The following is a 25,263-nucleotide window of genomic DNA, read 5'->3' on the forward strand; positions in this document are numbered from 1 at the left end:
GTAATGACTACGAAGCGCGTAGCCAAACGAGTAAATATGTTATGGTCTTGCTAAGCTAGTACAGCAAATGGACGAAAGAAAGGGGAAACAACAGCCGTTACTTTTCGCGACGGCAAACAGCTCTGCTGTATGCTGAAGAGGTGATAGCATACTCTTGGCTAAAATATTGCGGAGATAAAACAGTCCCACATTCGGATCTGTGGACGGGGACTGCTCAGGAGGACGTCGTCGTCAGGAAATAGGTGGAGGTCTGCCTGAGAGCTGTCTTCCGATTTGTGAGCACAGTAATAACATCCTCGTCATTAGTTATTCAATCTACCCATCTAATCTTTAGTATTTTTCTATAGTACAGCATTTGAAAAGCTTCTATTCTTTCCTTGTCTGAACCACTTATCGGATACTTTTTAATCCCGTATACTTCCTAACACTTAGATTTTTGTTCTATGTTGACAGATTTCTCTTTTTCAGAAATTCTCTTCTTGCAGTAGCAAGTGTACATTTGATTCCCTCCCGACTTCGGCCACCATCAATTATTTTGGTGCCCAAATAGAAAAACCCGTCCACTACATTTACTGTCTTATTTTCTGATACACTGCTGTGGCCCGGTTTAATGTTAAGCTCTCTCTAAACAGCTTAAGCATTTTCGTGGACTTACTTGTTGAAGAATGTTGGTTCTGCTTTCTTGCAGCGCCGATGTCTTCTGCTAGCACCGGACGCTTCTCCGAAGATTTCACTGCTAGGAAGGGGAAATTCTCACTCTCTCGCTCTCTCTCTTCTTACTTAAAAAATACGCTTCTCCTGGAATATCATTCAATGCACCAGAACATATTTATTTCCACTTTGTACAAAAAATCAACTAAACTTTATCACGTAAGCCCACACATTAGCGGGCACCCAGAATCAGTTAATTACACAATTTTGAACACAATTAATACATAAGCTTTTATCGTGGATGACTATCCACGTACAGTCCACGTACTCTCAACAGCAGTTCAACGTCTAATAATAAGTCACTATTTCGAGTCTCCATTTGTTTTTTAACAATACAATGCTACATTACTCTTTGCAGCCGGCCACGGAGCTTCCGGGCCGTATTTGCTTATTCTTGGCAGGTCGCGATGAACACTTGCCAGCGCCTACGAATTATCTCCCTTTCAGTTTCGCCTGCACAAACAATAAATGGGTGCAGTATCCCATGCTCATCCTTACGACCTGCTTTAAAGTAACACGTGTTCGAAACGACTGGAACACAAGTGTCTCCAGACTTTCGTAAAATTCTGGGGGCACTAAAACACACATCACAGCAAAGTTTTCCATCACAATGGTTCCCAGAACTCCTGAAGATGGACGTTTACCGTGGATATTCTATTACAGACACAGTCCCTTTGACTGTTCAGACATGTCACTAAACCCGGCCAAAGATGTAAACAACGATGCATGAGCAGCGCCTCTTAGACAGAGGGGGTCCGACAGTCGATCAGTTCCAGTCATTCCACCAGTAAGGAGGTACACGGCTCGTGTTGTCTGTAGTTAACCATGCCTAGACGGTCAATACCGCGGTTCGAAAGCGTCAGCATTGTTACTCTGTGCCAAGAAGGGCTCTCCACAAGAGAAGTGTCCAGACGTCTCGGAGTGAACCAAAGCGATGTTGTTCGGACATGGAGGAGATACAGAGAGACAGGAACTGTCGATGACATGCCTCACTCAGGCCGCCCAAGGGCTACTACTGCCGTGGATGACCGCTGCCTACGGATTATGCCTCGGAGGAACCCTTACAGTTACGCCACCATGTTGAATAATGCTTTTCGTGCAGCCACAGGACGTCGTGTGACGACTCAAACTGTGCGCAATAGACTGCATGATGCGTAACTTCACTCCCGACGTCCATGCCGAGGTCCATCTTTGCAACCACGACACCATGTAGCGCGGTACAGATGGGCCCAACAACATGCCGAATGGACCGCTCAGGATTGGCATCAAGTTCTCTTCAGCGATGAGTGTCGCATATGCATTCAACCAATAGTAGGAGACGTTTTTGGAGGCAACCGGGTCACACCCTAGACACACTGTACAGCGAGTGCAGCAAGGTGGATGTTCCCTTCTGTTTTGGCGTGGCATTATGTGGAGCCGACGTACACCGCTGGTGGTCATGCAAGGCGCCGTAACGGCTGTACGATACGTGAATGCCATCCTCCGACAGATAGTGCAATCATATCAGCAGCAATGGGACAATCTGTACCAACAGTGCCTTGATAAACTTGTGGATAGTAAGCCGCGACAAATACAGCAAGAGGACGTGTTACTTTGGTAATTGAGGTACCGGTGTGTACAGCAATCTGGACCACCACCTTGAAGATCTCTCTGTATGGTGGCACAACATGCAATGTGTGGTTTTAATGAGCAATAAAAAGAGCGGAAATGTTGTTTATGTTGACCTCTATTCCAATTTTCTGCACAGGTTCCGGATGTGATGTGTGTATAGTTCCATCACAGTCCCCTGATTTAACTCGAGCAAATTCCATTCTTCATGTATTACTTCTGTTGATGGTCGTCCTAAAATATCTTATGAAGATACTACCAATTCCATTCAACTGATCTTCCAATCCTTTGCCGTCTCTGACAAAATTACAGTGTCACTGGGAAACCTCAAAATTTTTCTTCCTTTTTCCTGAACTTTAATTCCTTTGCCATATTTCTCCGTGATTTACTTTACTGCTTGCTCAACGTACAGATTGATTATCGTTGAGGATAGGCTACAAGCCTGTCTCACTCCCTCCTCAACTACGACTTCTCTTTCAAGCCCGTCGACTCTCATAACTGCTGTCTGGTATCTGTACAAGCTGTAAATAAAGTTTCGCTCCCTATATTTCATACAAATTACCTTCAAAATTTCGAAAAGTGTTGCCCAGTCATCTTTGTCAAAGGCTTTCTCTAAATTTAGAAATGCTATAAAATTTAAGTTTGCCTTTCCGATGTATCTTAAGATGAGACGTATTTTCCTCGTATGATCCTACATTTTTCCGGAACCCGAACTGACCTTCTACGAGGTCGACTTCTACTAATGTTTCCATTCTTGTATAAATAATTCGTGTTAGTGTTTGGCAACCACGTCTTATGAAACTGATAATGCTGTAGTAGTGACGTAAGTCGGAACCTTGAGACGGTCCGGCTGTGTCGTCCTCCATGTTGGAATAAGAAATTATAAGAACAGCTGAGAAGCGGCAATCACTGTCAGAAACTTGAGGGAGGGGGTGGGGGGGGGGGGAGCGGTTCTTGTATTAATGGGAGTTGCAAACTTTTACAGAAAAGTTAGTATAAGTTATGGGGCGACGCTGCAGCTTAAACAATCAGCGAACTGAGTAGCTGGTCAGTAGCAGCCGGGGTTGAGCAGCCAGCAGAGAATACCGACGCAGAAAATTATTAATCGTACAAAAAATGTGTTAAATGAAACTACTGTTTCGTAGTAACATTTATGTGGTTTGCTACTGTTTTATGAATAGACTACAACAGTTTTTGTGATAGTATTGAACCACTACAAAGGCTCGTTAGTGAAATGGCGCTTGTCTGTATAAATTGTGGCAAAGTGCAGTGGTGTGCATTTAAGTGTTGTCGCAAGAGATTTAATATATTATTTTTACTGGATTATATTGAGGAACGATAGCGAGAACTTATCACTTAATTTTAGTGTTGAGTTGACCGGAGTTATTTCTGGACAGAAAAAAAGTGGTGTACTTTCGTAAACAAGAATTCGTTTATTCGACGCAAGTGAAGTGTTCTGAGGTAGCGGTGATTTTACACCAGGCTTCGAACATTCAAGGTCGCCCTCAGCAATTTCTGTGTAGTCAGAAATAGTAAAACAGTGCTGGAATACTATCGCGATAGTTGATAACTACGGGATAGTTACGCAGGCCTTGAATTCATGTTTAGTCCGCGTAGATAGATGACACGAACTAGGTGTGCTTGGGTTCCTTACGCACTGATTGACTGATAAAACAACTTATCCCAAATAAAGGTAGTGGACTGAGGAAGAGGGATGCCGCCACAACCTGCTTTATTTGGAGTTGGAACTACACTACTGGCCATTAAAATTGCTACACCACGAAGATGGCGTGCTACAGATACGAAATTTAAGCGACAGGAAGACGATGCTGTGATATGCAAATGATAGCTTTTCAGACCATTCACACAAGGTTGGCGCCGGTAGCGAACCTTACAACGTGCTGACATGAGGAAAGTTTCCAACCGACTTCTCATACACAGACAGCAGTTGACGGACATTGCCTGGTGAAACGTAGATGTGATGCCTCCTGTAAGGAGGAGATATGCGTACCATCACGTTTCCGACTTTGACAGAGGTAGGATTGTAGCCTATCGCGATTGCGCTTTATCGTATCGCGACATTGCCGCTCGCATTGGTCGAGATCCAATTACTGTTGCAAGAATATGGATTCGGTGGGTTCAAGAGAGTAATACGTAACGCCGTACTGGATCCCAACGGCATCCTATCACTAGCAGTCGAGATGACAGCCGTCTTATCCGCATGGCTGTAACGGATCGTGCAGCCACGTCTCGATCGCTGAGTCAACAGATGGGGACGTTTGCAAGACAACAACCATCTGATCGAACAGTTCGACGACGTTTTCAGCAGCATGGACTATCAGCTCGGAGACCATGGCTGCGGTTACCCTTGACGCTGCATCACAGACAGGAGCGCCTGCGATGGGGTACTCAACGACGAACCTGGGTGCACGAATGGCAAAACGTTATTTTTTCGGATGAATCCAGGTTCTGTTTACAGCATCATGATGGTCGCATCCGTGTTTGGCGACATCGCGGTGAACGCACATTGGAAGCGTGTATTCGTCATCGGCACACTGGCGTATCACCCTGCGTGATGGTATGGGGTGCCATGGGTTACACGTCTCGGTCACCTCTTGTTCGCATTGATGGCTCTTTGACCAGTGGACGTTACATTTCAGATGTGTTACGACCCGTGGCTCTACCCTTCATTCGATCCCTGCGAAACCCTACATTTCAGCAGGATAATGTACGACCGCTTGTTTCTGGATACAGAAAATGTTCGACTGCTGCCCTGGCCAGCACATTCTCCAGATCTCTCACCAATTGAAAACGTCTGGTCAATGGTGGCCGAGCAACTGGCTCGTCACAATACGCCAGCCACTACTGTTGGTGAGCTGTGGTATCGTGTTGAAGCGGCATGGGCAGCTGTACCAGTACACGTCATCCAAGCTCTGTTTGACTCAATGCCCAGGCATATCTCAAGATCTATGCACCCAAATTGGGTGAAAATGTAATCACATGTCAGTTCTAGTATAATATATTCGTCCCATGAATACCCGTTTATCATCTGCATTTCTTCTTGGTGTAGGAATTTTAATGGCCAGTAGTGTATTACATTCATCTTGAAGTCTATCTCATATATCTTGCACACCATGTGGGTTGGTTTTATCATTGATGACCTCAACGATATAGGCCTAGGAGTATTGCATCTGTCCTACGACCTTTCCTGAAAACGGGAATGACTCGCGGTTTTCTCCAAGCGCTAGGCACCTTTCGTTGCTCCAGCAATCTACTAATAACTACTGCTATGCGACGAGCTAGTTATTACGCATAATCTCTGTAGAACCTTGCAAGTATCTCATCTGGTCCAGATACCTCTCCGCCCCTATTCCACGAACACTTAATATCTTGTATTTTGGGGTTCGTGCGATAATTGAAAGGAGGAGCCGTATTACGATCTTCCGTGGTGAAAGAGTTCCGGAAAACCAAATTTAGTTTTTCGGACGCCTCTCTATCTTCTTCCATTTCAGTGTCAGTACAGTCATTCACTGATTGAATAGATTATTTGGATCCACTTATAGAGTTCGTGTAACACCAAACCTATCATGCTCTTCTTATTAAGTTCCGCTAGCCCCAGTGAGTGTGGCATTACAACGTCACGAGAAAAACTGGAAAAGAAGTGTACACTGAACGGGTTATAAACCATTTGAGTGATCAACCGAAGTGAAGTCTCCTGGGCCGCAATTTCAGTCAGCAATTAATTTAAGTGGCGTGAGAGCAATCCATCGGTAATATGACCAGTGACGGTATGAATCACTACCTCCACGGGTAGACATTTAGTTTCAAACCTACTGGATAATTAGCACATTTGATGATTTTTTTTAAAAATGCGTAAAAAAATCATCTGGTAACAGATCATAATAAGACATTATGTTAACCGGTATAAAGTAGAGTTATTCTACGCTATTGAGGGAAAAATGTAGATAATACACTGAAGCGCCAGAGAAACCGTTGTGGGCAGGCAGAATACGGCGTTGCAATCGGCTATACCTATATAAGACAACAAGTGTCATAACGCTGTTGTTAGATCGGTTACTGCTGCTACAGTGGCAGGTTATTATCAAGTGATAAGAGATTTTGAAGGTGGTGTCATAGTCAGCGGACGAGCGATGAAAGACATACGACCATTTCACGAGTGTACTGTGAATATCAGGAATCCGGTAAAATATCAAATCTCGACATCGCTCCAGCTGGGAAAAGATCCTGCAAGAACGGGACCAACGACGACTGAAGAGCATCGTTTAGCAAACCTTCCGCAACTTGCTGCAGATTTCAATGTTGGGCCATCAACAAGTGTCAGTGTGCGAACCATTCAACGAAACATCATCGAAATAGGCTTTCTGAGCTGAAGACCCACTCTTTTACCCTTGATGACTGTACGACCCGAAGGTTTACGCCTCGACTGGGCCCGTCAACACCGACATTGGATTGTTGATGACTGGGAACATGTTGCCTGATCGGACGAGTCTCGCTTCAAATTGTATCGAGCGGATGGACGTGTATGGGTATGGAGATAACCTCGTGAATCGATGGACCCGCATGTCAACAGGAGATTGTTCAAACTGGTGGAGGCTCTGTGATGGTGTGGTACGTGTGCAGTTGGAGTGATATGGGGCTCCTGATACTTCTAGACAAGACTCTGACAGGTAACGCGTACGTAAGCATCCTGTCTGATCACTTTCATTCATTCATGTTCATTGTGCATTCCGACGGACTTGGGCAATTCCAGCAGGGCAATGCAACACTCCACACGTCCAGAATTGCTGCAGAGTGGCTCCACTTCTGAGTTTAAACATTTCCGATCGCCACCAAACTCCCCAGGCACGAACGTTATTGAGCATATCAGGGATGCCTTGGAACGTGCTGTTCAGAAGAGATCTCCACTCCGTCGTACTCTTACGGATTTATGGACATCCCAGAAGGATTCTGGTGTCAATTCCCTCCAGCACTACTTCAGAATTAGCCGAGTCCATGCCACGTCGTGTTGCGGCACTTCTGCGTACTCGCAGGGGCCGTACGCGATATTAGGCAGTTTTACCAGTGTCTTTGGCTCTTCAGTGTATTTACTTAAGTTTCACTGGACGGAACTCACAATGTCTGCCAGCAAAGATTTTTTGCTGGACGACTGAAGAGGAGAGCCTTGCGATTGTACAGAAGGATGTTTCCACTTGAATACTGAGCACAGGGAGAGCCCGGAGCTAAAAATATCCAGTCGCTGTCGTCTCTGACTTACGCATTATGCTATAAGTTTGGTAAGGTGGGTCAGCATTGTGGTCATCGATCCCGTAGAAACCCTATATTAGTTCCCTCCCTTTAGGAGCCAGTATTTCCGCATTAATACTTCGCAGCGGGCAAGTTTGCTTTCAGTATGCACTTTCCCGATCTCGCTGGGCTTCAAACCTATTTTTCCGTGGTCTTTTTTGTAAATTACTAACCGTGCTTCTCAGTCACAGGACGTATTCGCATATTATTCACATAACTTTGCTTTTACGTGTTCCTCCATCTGTGTCGCGGTTAGAGTCCATCATTAAAATCCTTTTCTCCAAGTTTTAAACGTTCAGTTGTTTATTTCAGTTGGAAATTCATGTGTTATACGTTTCAATAGTAAACCTGACTGTTGAAGTGGCCGCTTGTTTCTGTTTATGGATCACATTATCCCTCCTCTCATTAACATGTCTAAGTGCCTGGTGCAGTACCCATATTGTAATGCTTGATTGGGGCATCCCTATTAATTATCATTCAGTAACACGTTTTCATTGTATGGCAGTAGCGTCTCCCTTAACTAATATGTATGATTGTATGGGTGTCTCCCTTCTCTGTGGGTCACCAGAGATCGCACTCTAGCATCACTGGAGTATGCCAACACCAAAACCGACACCGCACACTAAGAAACCCGATATAAAACTGTAGTTTTCTTGGCACGAAGTACGTTGTGCTTCAAAAAATTACTATTTGAGTGTTAGTCTGGCTTTCAGTAGAAAAGCTCGTATCCGTTTCCACCCTGAGAAATTTTTTTTTAAAACTTTTATCTGAAATCTGCAAATTCCCTCGTATTATAACTCGTGGATAGGGTGATAGTTTTCTCAAAACGTCAGTAGCACAATCGTGCTAGTTAGGTTCCGTCCCAGTTCAAATAATATGTATTGTGCTGTTCAAGAAGTGCTTTAATTTATTTTTCTTTCAAGGACTTTGAATACAATAGCATGACGAAAGTGATAAAAACATATATACCCTGTATGTTGCAAAATACCCTATCTCACACAAACACACACAAACATTAGTTTTTAATAATGGAATAAATGAAAACAGTTTTTTTTTCTTGGTCATGCACAAATATTGGTCACACTTGATGCAGTATGACTTGGTCCTCCTTTTGAAGTGTTCATATCTGTAAGATCAAGATTGTCATCCACGGCAGGCCAATGGTAATAACCATCGCAACCCTCCTCCACAACTGGTTTACCTGATGGTGTGTAAATTTTTCATTGTTTTTTCTTCTCAAGATGTTCATTTTCTGCATCATTTGTCTTTTTCTCTGGTGCTGATACCAGTTCCTGTGCAATGGCCATCCTACACTTGTGCAAATCCGGGATACTTCTTTTAGGAACTTTATTTTCTCTGCAATATTCTCTGTACTGCAACCAACTACTGACAGTGCTCAAGCCAAGAAAGTGAGGTATTGATTCTAGAGTTGATTTCCTTGTTTTGAACCAAACCCTATAACACTACATCTGTTGAATGCTCCAAAATAAGTTGTATTATTTCTTCATCTGTTAGCCCTAAAAGACAAAAGGATATTTTATTTTTATATAAAAACCAAAGCTGTACTATTTGTTCATAGACCTTAGTGCGAATATTTACTATACTGTCTGCTTGTGAAAGTGAGGTTAGCGTCAAAGCTTGGCATCAATAACATCTGACACGCACGATCGTGCTACTCCAAAATTTAATTATTTATAAAATCCAGCTGGCACTTCATTCACTTGTTTAGAGACATATACATGTTAAGTGAAATATTCTCAGTCTAACATAATGCAGCATTGCCTTAAATTAATGAAATGGAGCAAAGTACAGTGTATTTACCTCGCAGACGCATGGCTGTACTTTCTCGTGGAAGCTTGAAGTCATCTGCTGCGCTCTTCTGGTCGCATTATGAAACACAACAGCTACTAAACGCAAGCCCGGAGCTAGCACAGTCGTCGCAGTCTGGAGTGAGACGGAAAAGTAACGTATGTGAGGCACGGCAAATTTAAAACCAAGCCCGCACGGTCATGCGGGTCAGGGTGGAGAGGGGTATCCAGAGAGGTTTCGAACCTCTCTGACTGCTGCCACAGAAGCTAAGTGAAGAACATTTAAGTTCCCATACGACACGAGGGGAATTTACAGAAACGCATATTTAGCACGGTGCAGTCACTTTTAGAAATAAAAGCCGTGTCTTTTGATATAGAAAGTACCCCGCCTGAAATGAAGCCCTAGAGCTTTTATTCTCAGATGAGATCCACTTGGAAGGCAGCGCCGCCCATTTTGAAGGCTATCAGCTCCTTGCGCGCTCCTCTCTGGCCTATTAACGGGTCGTAAACGCCGCACGGATCCTCGTTAACGGTGAAGTATAGGCTCTGCGTCTACGGGCATAACAGAGCCCGAGGCTAAGAGGGAAGCAACGTCGTGCCAGGAGCTTATGAGTCCTGTTGTGCTGGCAGCAGGAAAACCTTGTTTCGGTTGAGTGTCGGACAGTCCAGCACACAGTGAGGAACTCATGGATGTTGTTTTTGGAGGAGTATTTCTACCTCACACCACAACGCTATCTTGAGATCATTTTTTTTCTTTATCCTTGTTGTCGGTTCAGATGTGCCGACCGCGACGCAAGCAATAATGAAACCTTCTGATAAGTGTGTATACAGGGTGGTCCATTGATAGCGACCGGGCCAAATATCTCAAGAAATAAGCATCAAACAAAAAAAACACAAAGAACGAAACTCGTCTAGCCTGAAGGGGGAAACCAGACGGCGCTATGGTTGGCCCGCTAGACGGTGCTGCCATAGGTCAAACGGATATCAACTGCGTTTTTTTTAAATAGGAACCCCTATTTTTATTACATATTCGTGTACAACGTCAAGAAATATGAATATTTTAGTTCGACCACTTTTTTCGCTTTGTGATAGATGGCGCTGTAATAGTCACAAACGCATAAGAATATTTTCTTCGTGATACATTACCTGTGTTAAAATGGAAAAGGTCGATATCGTATTGATGTATGGCTATTGTGATCAAAATGCCCAACGGGCGTGTGCTATGTATGCTGCTCGGTATCCTGGACGACATCATCGAAATGTCCGGACCGTTCGCCGGATAGTTACGTTATTTCAGGAAACAGGAAGTGTTCACCTACATGTGAAATGTCAACCATGACCTGCAACAAATGATGAAGCCCAAGCAGGTGTTTTAACTGCTGTCGCGGCTAATCCGCACATCAGTAGCAGACAAATTGCGCCAGACTCGGGAATCTCAAAAACGTCGGTGTTGAGAGTGCTACATCGACATCGATGGCACCCGTACTATATTTCTATGCACCAGGAATTGCATGGCGACGATTTTGAACGTCGTGTATCATTCTGCCACTGGATACAAGAGAAATTACGGGACCATGACAGATTTTTTGCACTCGTTCTATTTAGCGACGAAGCGTCATTCACCAACAGCGGTAACGTAAACCGGCACTATTGGGCAACGGAAAATCCACGCTGGCTGCGACAAGAGGAACATCAGCGACCTTGGCGGGTTAATACATGGTGCGGCGTTATAGGAGGAAGGATAATTGGCCCCCATTTTATCAATGGCAATCTAAATGGTGCAGTGTATGCTGATTTCTTACATAATGTTCTACTGATATTACTACAAGATCTTTCACTGCATGACAGAATGGCGATGTACTTGCAACATGATGGATGTCCGGCTCATAGCTCGCGTGCGGTTGAAGCGGTATTGAATAGCATATTTCATGACAGGTGAATTGGTCGTCGAAGCACCATACCATGGCCCGCACGTTCACCGGATCTGACGTCCCTGGATTTTTTTTCTGTGGGGAAAGTTGAAGGATATTTGCTATCGTGATCCACCGACAACCCAGGACAACATGCGTCAGCGCATTGTCAATGCATGTGCGAACATTACGGAAGGCGAACTACTCGCTGCTGCGAGGAATATCGTTAGACGTATTGCCAAATGCATTGAGGTTGACGGACATCATTTTGGGCATTTATTGCATTAATGCGGTATTTACAGGTAATCACGCTGTAATAGCATGCGTTCTCAGAAATGATAATTTCTCAAAGGTACATGTATCACACTGGAACAACCGAAATAAAATGTTCAAACGTACATACGTTCTATATTTTAGTTTAAATATCACACCTGTTACTAACTGTCCGATTAAAATTATGAGCCATATGTTTATGACTATTACAGCTCCATCCATTACAAAGCGAAAAAAGTGGTCCAACTAAAACATTCATATTTATTTACGTACTACACGAATAAGTAATAAAAAATAGGGGATCCTATTTAAAAAACGCCGTTGATATCCGGTTGACCTATGGCAGCGCCATCTAGCGGGCCAACCATAGCGCCATCTGGTTTCCCCCTTCAAGCCAGAAAAGGTTTATTCTTTGTAGTTTTTACGTTTCGAGAGATATTTGGCCCGGTCACGATCAATGGACCACCCTGTATAAGTATGTGTCTGAGACTCCCAGTTCTACGCCGGATAAAGCACTTGGGTTACTTTGGGTTACCTCGTTTGTGGATTAATTACATTTGGCTACGGCTTTTCTATTGAATGTCCTTGTGTCTTTCCCTATTTCCAGATTATGTAGTTCGCTTTTAAATGTTTCGGAGCATATCACTCCTACAATTTTAACGTTTCGACTGCTTCGGTAACTGATTTCCAATCGTATAGTCAAATATTAATGATTCTTTCCGCTAATTTATGAGGAAGACGGTAATGGTAACGTTCAGACTACGTCACAGCCGCACCAGTATTTCAGACACGCGAGTGCAGCGCTGCTAAAGCACGAGTCGTGGGTCGCTTCGTCCCTGGCGCTGCTACAAAGAGGAAATGATCAGTTTATACTCTCGTGGATAGTGGCGTTGGACACGTAAACACACGGACCAAACAACAATTCAGATATTTTGCCACTGACACTGAAAAGTGGCGTGCCACATGAGATCTGCGACGACTACAGCAAGGAGGTCGCAAAGAAGAATACGTACCAGTTTCACTGACCATGTCCGTAATAGAGAGAAACTTAGCCGGTGGTAAAAGTAATGTTTATTTCCACTAAATATCACTAATACAGGAAATATGGCTACAGCGAAAATATTTTACGAGTACAGTACATGCAAAATTGTATTTCCAGCAAACATCTCGGCTTCATGTTAAGCTTCACTTTAAATTCCATGTAGACTTAACTCAATTCCATTCACCTTCATTCATGAAGTAATCATAAAATGTGTTCGGATTCATTTATTGCCACTTCCAGGTAGAAATTTTTTCTACTGGTATCTCACCCTCCAGCACAGTATCACAAAGTACACTACTGGCCATTAAAATTCTTGCACCAAGAAGAAATGCAGATGATAAACGGGTATTCATTGGACAAATATATTGTACTAGAACTGACATGTGATTACATTTTCACGCAATTTGGGTGCATAGATCCTGAGAAATCAGTACCCAGAACAACCACCTCTGGCCTTAATAACGGCCTTGATACGCCTGGGCATTGAGTGAAACAGAGCTTGGATGGCGTGTACATGTACAGCTGCCCATGCAGCTTCAACACGATACCACAGTTCGTCAAGAGTAGTGACTGGCGTATTGTGACGAGCCAGTTGCTCGGCCACCATTGACCAGACGTTTACAAATGGTGAGAGATCTGGAGAATGTGCTGGCCAGGGCAGCAGTCGAACATTTTCCGTATCCAGAAAGGCCGTACAGGACCTGCAACATGCGGTCGTGCATTTTCCTGCTGAAATGTAGTGTTTCACAAGCATCGAATGAAGGGTAGAGCCACGGAACTGTAACGTCCACTGTCCAAAGTGCCGTCAGTACCAACAAGAGGTGACCGAGACGTGTAACCAATGGGACCCCGTGCCATCACGCCGGGTGATACGCCAGTACGGCGATGACGAATATATGCTTCCGACGTGCGTTCACCGCGATGTCGCCAAACTCGGATACGACCATCCAAATGCTGTAAACAGAACATGGATTCATCCGAAAAAATGACGTGTTGCCATTGGTGCACCCAGGTTCGTCGTTGAGTACACCATTGCAGGCGCTCTTGTCTGTGATGCAGCGTCAAGGGTAACCGCAGCCATGGTCTCCGAGCTGATAGTCCATGCTGCTGCAAAAGTCGTTGAACTGTTCGTGCAGATGGTTGTTGTCTTGCATACGTCCCCATCTGCTGACTCACGGATCGAGACGTGGCTGCTCGATCCGTTACAGCCATGCGGATAACATGCCTGTCATCTCGACTGCTAGTGATAGGATGCCGTTGGGATCCAGCACGGCGTTCCGTATTACCCTCCTGAACCCACCGATTCCATATTCTGCTAACAGTCATTGGATCTCGACCAACGAGAGCAGCAATGTCGCGATAAGATAAACCGCAATCGCCGCAGGCTACAATCCGACCTTTATCAATGTCGGAAACGTGATGGTACGCATTTCTCCTCCTTACACGAGGCATCACAACAACGTTTCACCAGGCAACGCCGGTCAAGTGCTGTTTGTGTATGAGAAATTGGCTGGAAACCTTCCTCATGTCAGCACGTTGTAGTTGTCGCCACCGGCGACAAGTTTGTAGTGTAATTTCTGCCGAATCTTGTTCAATGAGATATTCCCCAGCTATTGCACACTATTTTACACAAGGTGAGAAGTACTTGTACTGCTAGTAACGTCCATTTGGAGCGCCGATCACGTTCGGTAGCAGCGCCACTAGCGCCTGCGGAAGTGCTGTTGGCCAACCACCGAGCGCGCTGCTGAGCGGGCCCGTGCGAAGCCGGCCTGTGTCGAACTTCGACCATAGATACTAGTAGACTGGCCTTGCTGTGCAGAAGCTATAGCGCTGGTGTGGCTCCAACATAAACCACGTGACTGTTGGCAAAACGTGGCGGGATTTCAAATCAGCGGTCTGCCATCCTATGTTAGTATCGTATTTTACCCACATTTCTGAGTTGACTGCCAAACGCTTCCAACAAAAGTTACTTTTTTATTTGCGAAAAATTATGTCAGAACTACATTTGACCTGGATTTGTTCACAGTACCATTTATAAAATCTAACAAATACATCGAACGCTCCTCTCGTGGCCAGCGGGACGAAATTACTATAAACTATCAATTAAAGTAAAATGTCGTTAAAATTCTTTTAAACGGTAAGAGTGGGCTCGTGTCAAAACTTCTAACATTGGATTCGCCGCGTTTTGAGCTCTAGTCACTTATAAAAGAAAATGGGATATGGGAATTACGTCAACTATAGGTGCCAAAATTGTCGACTTAGGAGCAGGTCCATTTTAGAGTATCAATTTTAGATGCACTCTACAGGTTCAGTTCCTATTATTTTTACAAAAGTTTAAACTATCAGTTTAAAAAAATGATATTTTAGATGAAAGGTGAGACTTTGAAGTTTCAGAAAATAATTTTGGTGCCTACATTTATTTAATAGTATCAGAAGGTAGAAAAAAAATTCTCTTCATGTGTCGACTATAGGTGCTCTTACGTTATTATAATCTCATTTGTATATACAAAAAGGCGCGTATGTGCAGATGGCTTGAAGTTTTTCCATTTCAGGGCCTGTATCCAAAGCTGCCTTTGGTTTTCATCCTTAGGGAACCTATGGGTAGGAACGAGAAACAATTATACTTACTTCTGTAACCGAATTATCACAGATACTTTCGAAAATGGAATATGAGTCTGACTTTACAGACATCAATTTCAACACTTTAATTTACGTGATACTCTGTTTCAAGTGTAAAAAACATAAAAGTCACTTCAGCAGATTTCCATAAACGCATCTGCACCATCATAGGAACACTTACACGTGAAATGTAATGCCATTTCCCCCGACAAAACGCTGAGTACAGCCGTAAGCGCAACACGAAACAACCATGTTTTGCCAACATTCACGTGACTTTAGCCCTGAGATGTTGGAGCCACGAAAATGACGTCAGGGCCAGTCTATTATATTTATGGTCGAAGGTGTCGAACCTCTCGGGCACCAGCAAAGCGACGCCTCTGCGATCGAGTATGGCCATCCTAAACGCATCGATTCCATATATGCCGGACATTCGTGGAATCCCGCCCGAAGCGACCAGCGATATCGCTGAACGATAACCCGCCGTTTCTGTCGGCTACGATATTGCCGCTGTCGAATTCCGGTAAATGTCAGTAGACGTTCCTCCTTCTTACACGAGGCATAACAATTTCTTCCAACAACCGACGTTTAAACGGCAACTTTGAATGTGAAACCTGCACAGTAATGTTTCTTTGTTTACATAACGCTGATGGTATCACTCTTACTTATTTTGTGCTGAAATTCTAATCATCTATTGTGCTGAAATGCTAATCATCTACATATGCAAGCTTGTCGAACACTTGACGACAATCTGACATTTTCTGCATGTTGCCTTGATATAGGAATTGCAATGGCCAGCAGTGTATACGTATGTACATCTCTGATATTGATATGTATCCGCAGCTTTATGCTTTGGTCAGTGTTATGTCTTTGAGTAGCTATTTGCCAAGTCGATATACTGAGGAAAGTAGTCAATACGTCAAAATCCACCACATCAGCTTCTGGCAGAAGTATTTTAATCAAAAATGCCAGATGGCGTCGTTTAGGAGTGTACTAATCGTTCCGATTATAGTCTGATCTAAACGACTAACATTTCTTTCTTAAGTGAACTCGTCGAAGCGTCAGATACTTCTGTTCTTGGTTATTCGAAACGTATAACAAAAACGACGCGAAATGCGTCTTATAATTGAATCAAATATGCACTTAAGACTAGAAAATGTTTGAAAATGCCTTCCTAGTGCTCCGTTATTCATGACAGCACTGTAACATTTTTATTTTAATAACTGTTGCGTGGACACGAACACCAAAACAAGAAGCAATCGCCTGCTGATGTTCTCGGGATCTCATAAGACGGCACCGGCTTCAAAGTAAGGTAGGGTGTAAGTCTCTAAGGCCATCTCCTTTTATTACACCTCCATTCTATTTGCAGTATTTCTTTTATATTCCTCCTTTTCTCGTTTCGAGCTAATTTGCTTCATGCGCCAAAACGCAACATGATTTGAAGAATAGCACTTTATCATACGTATGAGAGCAGAAATCATAAAGTTTTAAGCTTCCTCCCATACATGTTAAAGTTGTATGCTCAGACTGCACAATACACGTACATGAAAATTTTTCATAAATTCGAGGACAGAAATATTCACTGCAGCGAGCTAGGAAAACTAAAGAAGACACAGTACGATGCACTAACACAAAAATGATACTATTCCTTATAGGAATTTCTAGATAATAATATAACAAAATAATGGCCTTAAAGACAGACATTGGTTGAGAAGGGACGGACATGACTGTAGTCTCACAGCGATGTTATTCGAGCTCTATAGTGAAGAAGTAACAAACGATGCCACAAAGAAATTTAAAAAGTGAATTGAAGTACGGGGAAAAGAAATGCAAACTTCGAGGTTTGCCGACAACATTGTAATTTTGTCTACACCGTAAAGGACTTGAAACAGCGTGCATGGTGTCCTGAGAAGAGATTATAAGATGAACATTCACGAAATTAAAATCTAAAATAATGAAAATTAATGTATTCCAATTAAATCAGACGATGCTTATGAAATTACATTAGTGACTTACAGTCTAAAAGTAGTCGATAATTTTATATATTTGATCTGCAAAATAACTAACGATAGTCGAAGAAGATAGCATAATAGCATATAAGACACAGACAGACAATAGCAAGAAAGAAGAATTTTTTAACATATAACATAAATTTTAAATAGCAAGAAAAAAGAATTTTTAAACATGTAACAAATTTCTGAAGGCATTTATGCATTGAAGTGGAACGTGAGCACTAAACAGTTCAGACAAGGCGACAACACAAGCTTTTGAAATGAGATGCTACAGACTAATGCTGAAGATCTGATAGTAGTCGAATAACTACACTGGTGTGCAAAACTTTAGCACCAAGCTAACTTTCGTATGATGAATCACTGTCAAGTAACATACACTACTGGTCATTAAAATTGCTACACCAAGAAGATGACGTGCTACAGACGCGAAATTTAACCGATAGGAAGAAGATGCTGTGGTATGCAAATGATTAGCTTTTCAGAGCATTCACACAAGGTTCGCGCCGGTGGCGACACCTACAACGCGCTGACATGAGGAAAGTTTCCAACCAATTTGTCATACACAAACAACAGTTGACCGGCGTTGCCTGGTGAAACGTTGTTGTGATGCCGCGTGTAAGGAGGAGAAATGCGTACCATCACGTTTCCGACTTTGACAAAGGTCGGATTGTAGCCTATCGCGATTGCGGTTTATCATATCGCAACATTGCTGCTCGCGTTGGTCGAGATCCAATGACTGTTAGCAGAATATGCAATCGGTGGGTTCAGGAGGGTAATACGGAACTCCGTACTGGATCCCAACGGCCTCGTATCACTAGCAGTCGAGATGGCAGGCATGTTATCCGCATGGCTGTAACGGATCGTGCAGCCACGTCTCGATCCCTGAGTCAACAGATGGGAACGTTCCCAGGACAACAACCATCTGCACGAACAGTTCAACGACGTTCGCAGCGGCATGGGCTATCAGCTCGGAGACAACGGCTGCGGTTACCCTTGATGCTGCATCACAGACAGGAGTGCCTGCGATGGTGTACTCAACGACGAACCTGGGTGCACCAATGGCAAAACGTCATTTTTTCACATGAATCGAGGTTCTGTTTACAGCATCATGATGATCGCATCCGTGTTTGGCAACATCGCAGTGAACGCACATCGGAAGCCTGTATTCGCCATCGCCATACTGGCGTATCAACCGGCGGGATGGTTTGGGGTGCCATTGGTTACACGTCTCGGTCACCTCTTGTTCGAATTGACGGCACTTTGAACAGTGGACGTTACATTTCAGATGTGTTACGACCCGTGGCTCTACCCTTCAGTCGATACCTGAGAAACCCTACATTTCAGCAGGATAGTGCACGACCGCATGTTGCAGGTCCTGTACGGGCCTTTCTGGATACAGTAAATGTTCGACTGCTGCCCTGGCCAGCACATTCTGCAGATCTCTCACCGACTGAAATCGGTTGGTCAATGGTGGCCGAGCAACTGGCTCGTCACAATACGCCAGTCACTACTCTTGATGAACTGTGGTATCGTGTTGAAGCTGCATGGGCAGCTGTACCTGTACACGCCATCCAAGCTCTGTTTGAGTCAATGGCCAGGCGTATCAAGTCTGTTATTAGGCCAGAGGTGATTGTTCTGGGTACTGATTTCTCAGGATCTATGCACCCAAATTGCGTGAAAATGTAATCACATGTTAGCTCTAGTATAATATATTTGTCCAATGAATACCCGTTTATCATCTGCATTTCTTCTTGGTGTAGCAATTTTAATGACCAGTAGTGTAGCTTTGTGAAACTTAGACCACACACAGAAAGCATTGTCTCAGTACAGTACAGTGCAGTACAGAAGTTAACTGAAACACAACACAATGACACGAACAGACGTGCCACTTTTGTAGAAAGACAGTAATTTTACCTAGTTCACCGCGATTTATGACGGTCCCCTGTATATTACAAAAGGCAGGACATGATTCTTAATTGGGGATGTGATCATCACGGACGGCAAAGCACGCTTTGCAACATGCTGACCACGATGTTGATAAGTGGTTCTTGTGCTAGGGCCTCCCATTCCTCAAAAGCGCTGTTGACAACTGTTGGATGGTCGGATGGTCAGTGGTGCATGCGGAAGTGCAGCAGTACGTCTCCCCATGACGCCCCACGCGTACTCGATGGGATTTAAGTCGGGGTAACGGACAGGCCAGCCCAGTCGCCGAATAACCCCTTGTTCCAGGAGCTGCTCAACCTTTGCGCCTCGAAGCGGTCGCGCGTTGTAATCCATGAAAATGATGTTAGGGCAAAACACATCCATGAAAAAACTCACAGGGGAAGGAGCACAGGGACAATAACGTTGACCAGCGGATCCAGTGTCTTCAAATATTTGAAAGTCAGTACATCTACATCGACCTCTACGTGATTACTCTGCTATTCACAATAAAATGCCTGGCAGAGGTTTCAGTGAACCACCTTCAAGCTGTCTCCCTACTGTTCCACTCTCGAACGGCGCGTGGGACCAACGAGCGCTTAAATTTTTCCGTGCGAGCCCTGATTTCTCTTATTTTATCGTGATGATCATTTCTCTCTATGTAGGTGGGTACCAACAGAATGTTTTCGCAATCGGAGGACAAAGCTGGTGATCGAAATTTCATGAGAAGGTCCCGTGACAGCGAAAAACGCCTTTGTTTTAATGATAGCCACTCCAATTCACGTATCATGTCTGTGGCATAGTCTCCACTACTTCGCGATAACACAAAACGAGCTGCCCTTATTTGTTCTTTTTCGATGTCACCCGCCAGTCCCACCTGATTCGGGTCCCACACCGCACAGCAATACTCCAGAATAGGGCGGACAAGCGTGGTGTAAGCAGTCTCTTTTGTAGACCTGCTGCACCTTCTAAGTGTTCTGCCAATGAATCGCAGTCTTTGGTTTGCGCTACCCACAACATTATCTACGTGATCTTTCCAATTTAGATTATTTGTAATTGTAATCCCTAAGTATTTAGTTGAATTTACAGCCATCACATTGGTGTGACTTATCGCGTAATCGAAATTTAGCGGATTTCTTTTAGCACTCATGTGAATAACTTCTCACTTTTCTTTATTCAGGATCAATTGCCACTTTTCGCACCATACAGATATCTCATCTCAATCATTTTGCAATTCGTTTCGGTCACGCAGGTTCGAATCCTGCCTCGAACATAGATGTGTGTGATGTCCTTAAGTTAGTTAGGTTTAAGTAGTTCTAAGTTCTAGGGGACTGATGACCTCAGAAGTTAAGTCCCATAGTGCTCAGAGCCATTGGAACGTTTTGGTCATCTGATGACTTTACAAGATGGTAAATGACACCATCGTCTGCAAACAATCTAACACGGCTACTCAGATTGTCACCTATGTCGTTAATATAGATCAGAAACAACAGAGGGCCTTTAACACTACCTTGGGGAACACCGGATATTAATTCGGTTTTACTCGATGACTTTCCGTCCACTACTACGAACTGTGACCTTTCTGACAGGAAACCACGAATCCAGTTGCACAACTGAGGGGAAATTCCATAGGCACGCAGTTTGGTTAGAAGACGCTTGTGAGGAAAAAGCCTTCTGGAAATCTAAAAACAGGGAATCAATTTGACATAGCCTGTCGATAGTACTCATTAATTCATGAGTATAAAGAGCTAGTTGTGTTTTCCAAGAACGATATTTTCTGAATCCGTGTTGACAATGTGACAATAAATCGTTTTCTTCGAGGTACTTCATAATGTTCGAATGCAGTATATGTTCCAAAACCCTACTGAAAATCGACGTTAGTGATACGGGCACGTAATTCAGCGGATTACTCCTACGTCCCTTTTTGGGTATTGGTGTGACTTGAGCAATTTTCCAGTTTTTAGGTACGGATCTTTCCGTGAGCGAATGGTTGCATATGATTGCTAAATACGGAGCTATTGTCTCAGCATACTCTGAGAGGAACCTGGCTGGTATACAAACTGAACCGGAGCCCTTGGCTTTATTAAATGATTCAAACTGCTTTGTTACACTGAAGATATCTACTTCTATGTTTCTCAACTTGACAGTTATTCTTGATTGGAATTCAGGAATATTTACTTCGTCTTCCTTGGTAAAGGAGTTTCGGAAAATCGTGATTAATAACTCTGCTTTAGTGGCACTGTCGTCATGGACTTCACCTTTGTTATCGCGCAGTGAAGGTACTGATTGCGTCTTGTCAATGGTGTACTTTATGTATGACCAAAATCTCTTTGGGTTTTGTGCCAGATTTCGAAACAGAATTTCGTTGTGGAAATTATTAAAAGCTTCTCGCATTGAGTTTGCGCTATATTTCGAACTTCTGCGAAACTTGGCCAGTCTTGGGGATTTTGCGATCTTTCAAATTTGGCATGCTTTTTTCGCTGCTTCTGAAACAGCTATCTGACGCGTTTTGTGTACCATGGAGGATCAGTACCATCATTTATTAATTATGCCCATGCAAAGTTATATGAGGGTTGCCCAGAAAGTAATACACCGCATTTTTTTTCTTAGCCTAAAACAATTCTACGAATGCGAAACAATACGTATGCAGTATTTGAAATCTCCTGAGTGAGGGCTCGAAGTTTCCGTCACTTCCGACCGATAGCGTAGCTGTAGGACAGTTCCAAAAGGGCGTCTGTAGGTTATGTACGTTAGAAGTAACGTGCCGTCACTGAATTTCTCACTGCAGAGAAAGAAACTGTGGGGAATATCCACAAACGTTTGTGCAAAGTCTTTGGAGCATCTGCTGACGACAGAAGTACAGTTAGTCGCTGGGCACAGAGAGTGAGGTAATCAGAAGGCGGTTCTGCTTAGCTTTACGATTTGCAGCGGTCGGGGAGACCATGCACGGCTGTCGCACCTGACACACCTGACGTAGCCTCCTCGGACTTATACTTCTTTGGGCCGTTAAAGGATGCCATTCGTGGAAGACATTTTGAGGACGATGAGGAGGTGATTCACACAGCGGAGCACTGGCTCCGTCACCAGGACATCGGTTGGGACTGACGCGGCATGTACGCCATTGTTTCACGCTAGAGTAAGGCCACAGAATGGAATGGAGATTACGTGAAAAAAATAGGATGTGTAGATAAAACATCATTCTTTCGTGTGTGTAATTCTTATTATGTTCAATAAAGAACTGTTGAAGAAAAAAAGTGCGCTGCATTATTTTCTGGAAAACCCTCGTACTTCCACCTAGCCCACCAAAACGATCATGTTCATCAATGTTGGACGTTCTCTCGTATGGCAAGAGGTACAATTACGTAATGCACCAAGGAACACTGTCGATTTTGATCGTCTGGGTGGTCCAGGTGTTACGGTGTGGGGAGGTATAACACAGCAAGGGCGCATTGCTTTCCAAATCTTTGAGCACGATACTCTCACTGGTCAACATTTTGTGACGCTGTACTCCTTCCATACGTACGTCTTTTCACAGGAGCATTCAGCCCTGACCACATTGGTATGGATTGCAGTGCGCGACCACATCGAACCGCTAAGGTGGAGCAGCTCTTGGAACGAGAGGTTATTTGAGAAGTGGATTTGCTTGCCCTTTCCTCTGACTTAAATCCAATCGAGCACGTCGGTGACGCATTGGAAAGACGAACAGCTGCACGTCCGCATGCACGAATGACCGTCCCGCAGCAGTAAGCCGCGCTGGTGGAGCAATGGAACGGCTTGTTACAAGAACTCCTTAGCAATCTCGAGACTAGCATGGGAACATATTGCAGAGCATGCTTTGCTGGCGTGGTGATTACACGACCTGTTAAGAATGATGTACTGCCTCTTTCAATGGGCAGCGAAAGAAGGTGAATAACGGCGACTGCAGTGTAATTATTGTCTTTGAATGAAAGTCACAGTAATCTTTGTTTCATACCGCTTTCCTTTACTATACAGTAACTGTTCTTTCTATGTGTGATCGAGATACGTTACTTCGCAGTGACACATCATGCCAGAGTTACTTTCGTCCCTAACTTCTGCACACCATTGTAACCAGGAAGTACTGAATGGAACTGAAGAGAAAAGAAATTCAGGGCACAACTTGATTAAATGAAGGGGTTGGTTGTCAGTACCCACAACCACCACCTCTGGCCGTAATAACGGTCTTGATACGCCTGGGCATTGAGTCAAACAGAGCTTGAATGGCGTGTACACGTACAGCTGCCCATGCAGCTTCAACACGATACCACACTTCATCAAGAGTAGTGACTGGCGTATTGTGACGAGCTAGTTGCTCGGCCACCATTGACCAGACGTTTTCAATTGGTGAGAGATCTGCAGAATGTGCTGGCCAGGGCAGCAGTCGAACATTTTCTGTATCCAGAAAGGCCCCTACAGGATCTGCAACATGCGGTAGTGCATTATCCTGCTGAAATGTAGGGTTTCACAGGGATCGAATGAAGGGTAGAGCCACGGGTCGTAACACATCTGAAATGTAACGTCCACTGTTCAAAGTGCCGTCAGTGCGAACAAGAGGTGACCGAGACGTGTAACCAATGGCACCCCATACCATCACACCGGATCATACGCCAGTATGGTATGGGGATGACGAATACACGCATCCAATGTGCGTTCACCGCGATGTCGCCAAACACGGATTCGACCATCATGATGCTGTAAACAGAACCTGGATTAATCCGAAAAAATGACGTTTTGCCATTCGTGCACCCAGTTCGTCGCTGAGTACACCATCGCAGGCGCTCCTGTCTGTGATGCAGCGTCAAGGGTAACCGCAGCCATGGTCTCCGAGCTGATAGTCCATGCTGCTGCAAACGTCGTCTAACTGTTCGTGCAGATGGTTGTTGTCTTGCAAACGTTCCTATCTGTTGACTTAGGGATCGAGACGTGACTGCACGATCCGTTACAGCCATGCGGATAAGATGCCTGCCATCTCGACTGCTAGTGATACGAGGTCGATGGGATCCAGCACGGCGTTCCGTATTACCCTGCTGAACCCACCGATTCCATATTCTGCTAACAGTGACTCGATCTCGACCAACTCGAGCAGCAATGTCGCGATAGGATAAACCGCAATCGCGATAGGCTACAATCCGACCTTTATCAAAGTCGGCAACGTGATGGTACGCATTTCTCCTCCTTGCACGAGGCATCACAACAACGTTTCACCAGGCAACGCCGGTCAACTGCTGTTTGTGTATGAGAAATCGGCTGGAAACATTCCTCGTGTCAGCACGTTGTAGTTGTCGCCACCGGCGCGAACCTTGTGTGAATGCTCTGAAAAGCTAATCATTTGCATATCACAGCATCTTCTTCCTGTCGGTTAAATTTCGCTTCTGTAGCACGTCATCTTCGTGGTGTAGTAATTTTAATGGCCAGCAGTGTAAGGTAAGTGTAAATTTTAACGAGTCTCTTACAAAGCGCCTCAAATTGTTTCATGTGTATGTAACGGAGCAGCAAAACTGTGATGCTGATTTGCGGACGGCTGCCGTTGTGTGCGCAGCAGTTCGTGTGGAACGAGTTCAGCGACGACTACTCGGCGACGGACCGCCGCTACGCCTACTACCCCACCGTGGTGATCAACGAGCGCCTGTACGAGCTCAAGGTCTCCGACATACCCGTCATCCCCTACTTCCCCATCAACTCCTTCTACGAGTGGGCCGACTTCCGCTTCTACGGACTCAGGAGCGCCAACGCTTACGTGCTGGTGAGTACGGTGTGTAAACAACAACATTTCCAGTTCCACTTCGCATTGTGATGAGGAACATGTCTGCTGTCTTTCGCATAACTCCGCAAACCGAAATAGAGGCCTGGCCAGGGCGGTAGCAACATCAAGTTTATGCCTGAGGAGCGGGGAGAGGGAAGTGATAACAGTGTATAATCCATCATTCTTAGAAGTGCACGAAGTTAAGCGCTGTCGGGCGTGGTCGGCACTTAAATGGGTGACCATCCAGGCCGCCATTCGCTTTTGCCATTTTTCGGGGTGCACTCAGCCTCATGATGCA

The 25,263-nt window shown here is 44.4% G+C and overlaps 1 protein-coding gene across 1 annotated transcript in view; it reads left to right on the plus strand.

Annotated features, from left to right (window-relative positions):
- Positions 1–25,263, plus strand: part of LOC126101277 (ras-like protein family member 10B) — a 73,098-nt gene that overhangs the window by 10,425 nt on the left and 37,410 nt on the right. The window contains exon 3 of the mRNA XM_049911959.1: positions 24,762–24,965. Within this exon, the coding sequence (XP_049767916.1) occupies positions 24,762–24,965 (204 nt within the window). The remainder of the gene's footprint in view (positions 1–24,761; positions 24,966–25,263) is intronic.

This window comes from Schistocerca cancellata, chromosome 9 (genome assembly GCF_023864275.1).
Source record: "Schistocerca cancellata isolate TAMUIC-IGC-003103 chromosome 9, iqSchCanc2.1, whole genome shotgun sequence".
NCBI lineage: Eukaryota > Metazoa > Arthropoda > Insecta > Orthoptera > Acrididae > Schistocerca > Schistocerca cancellata.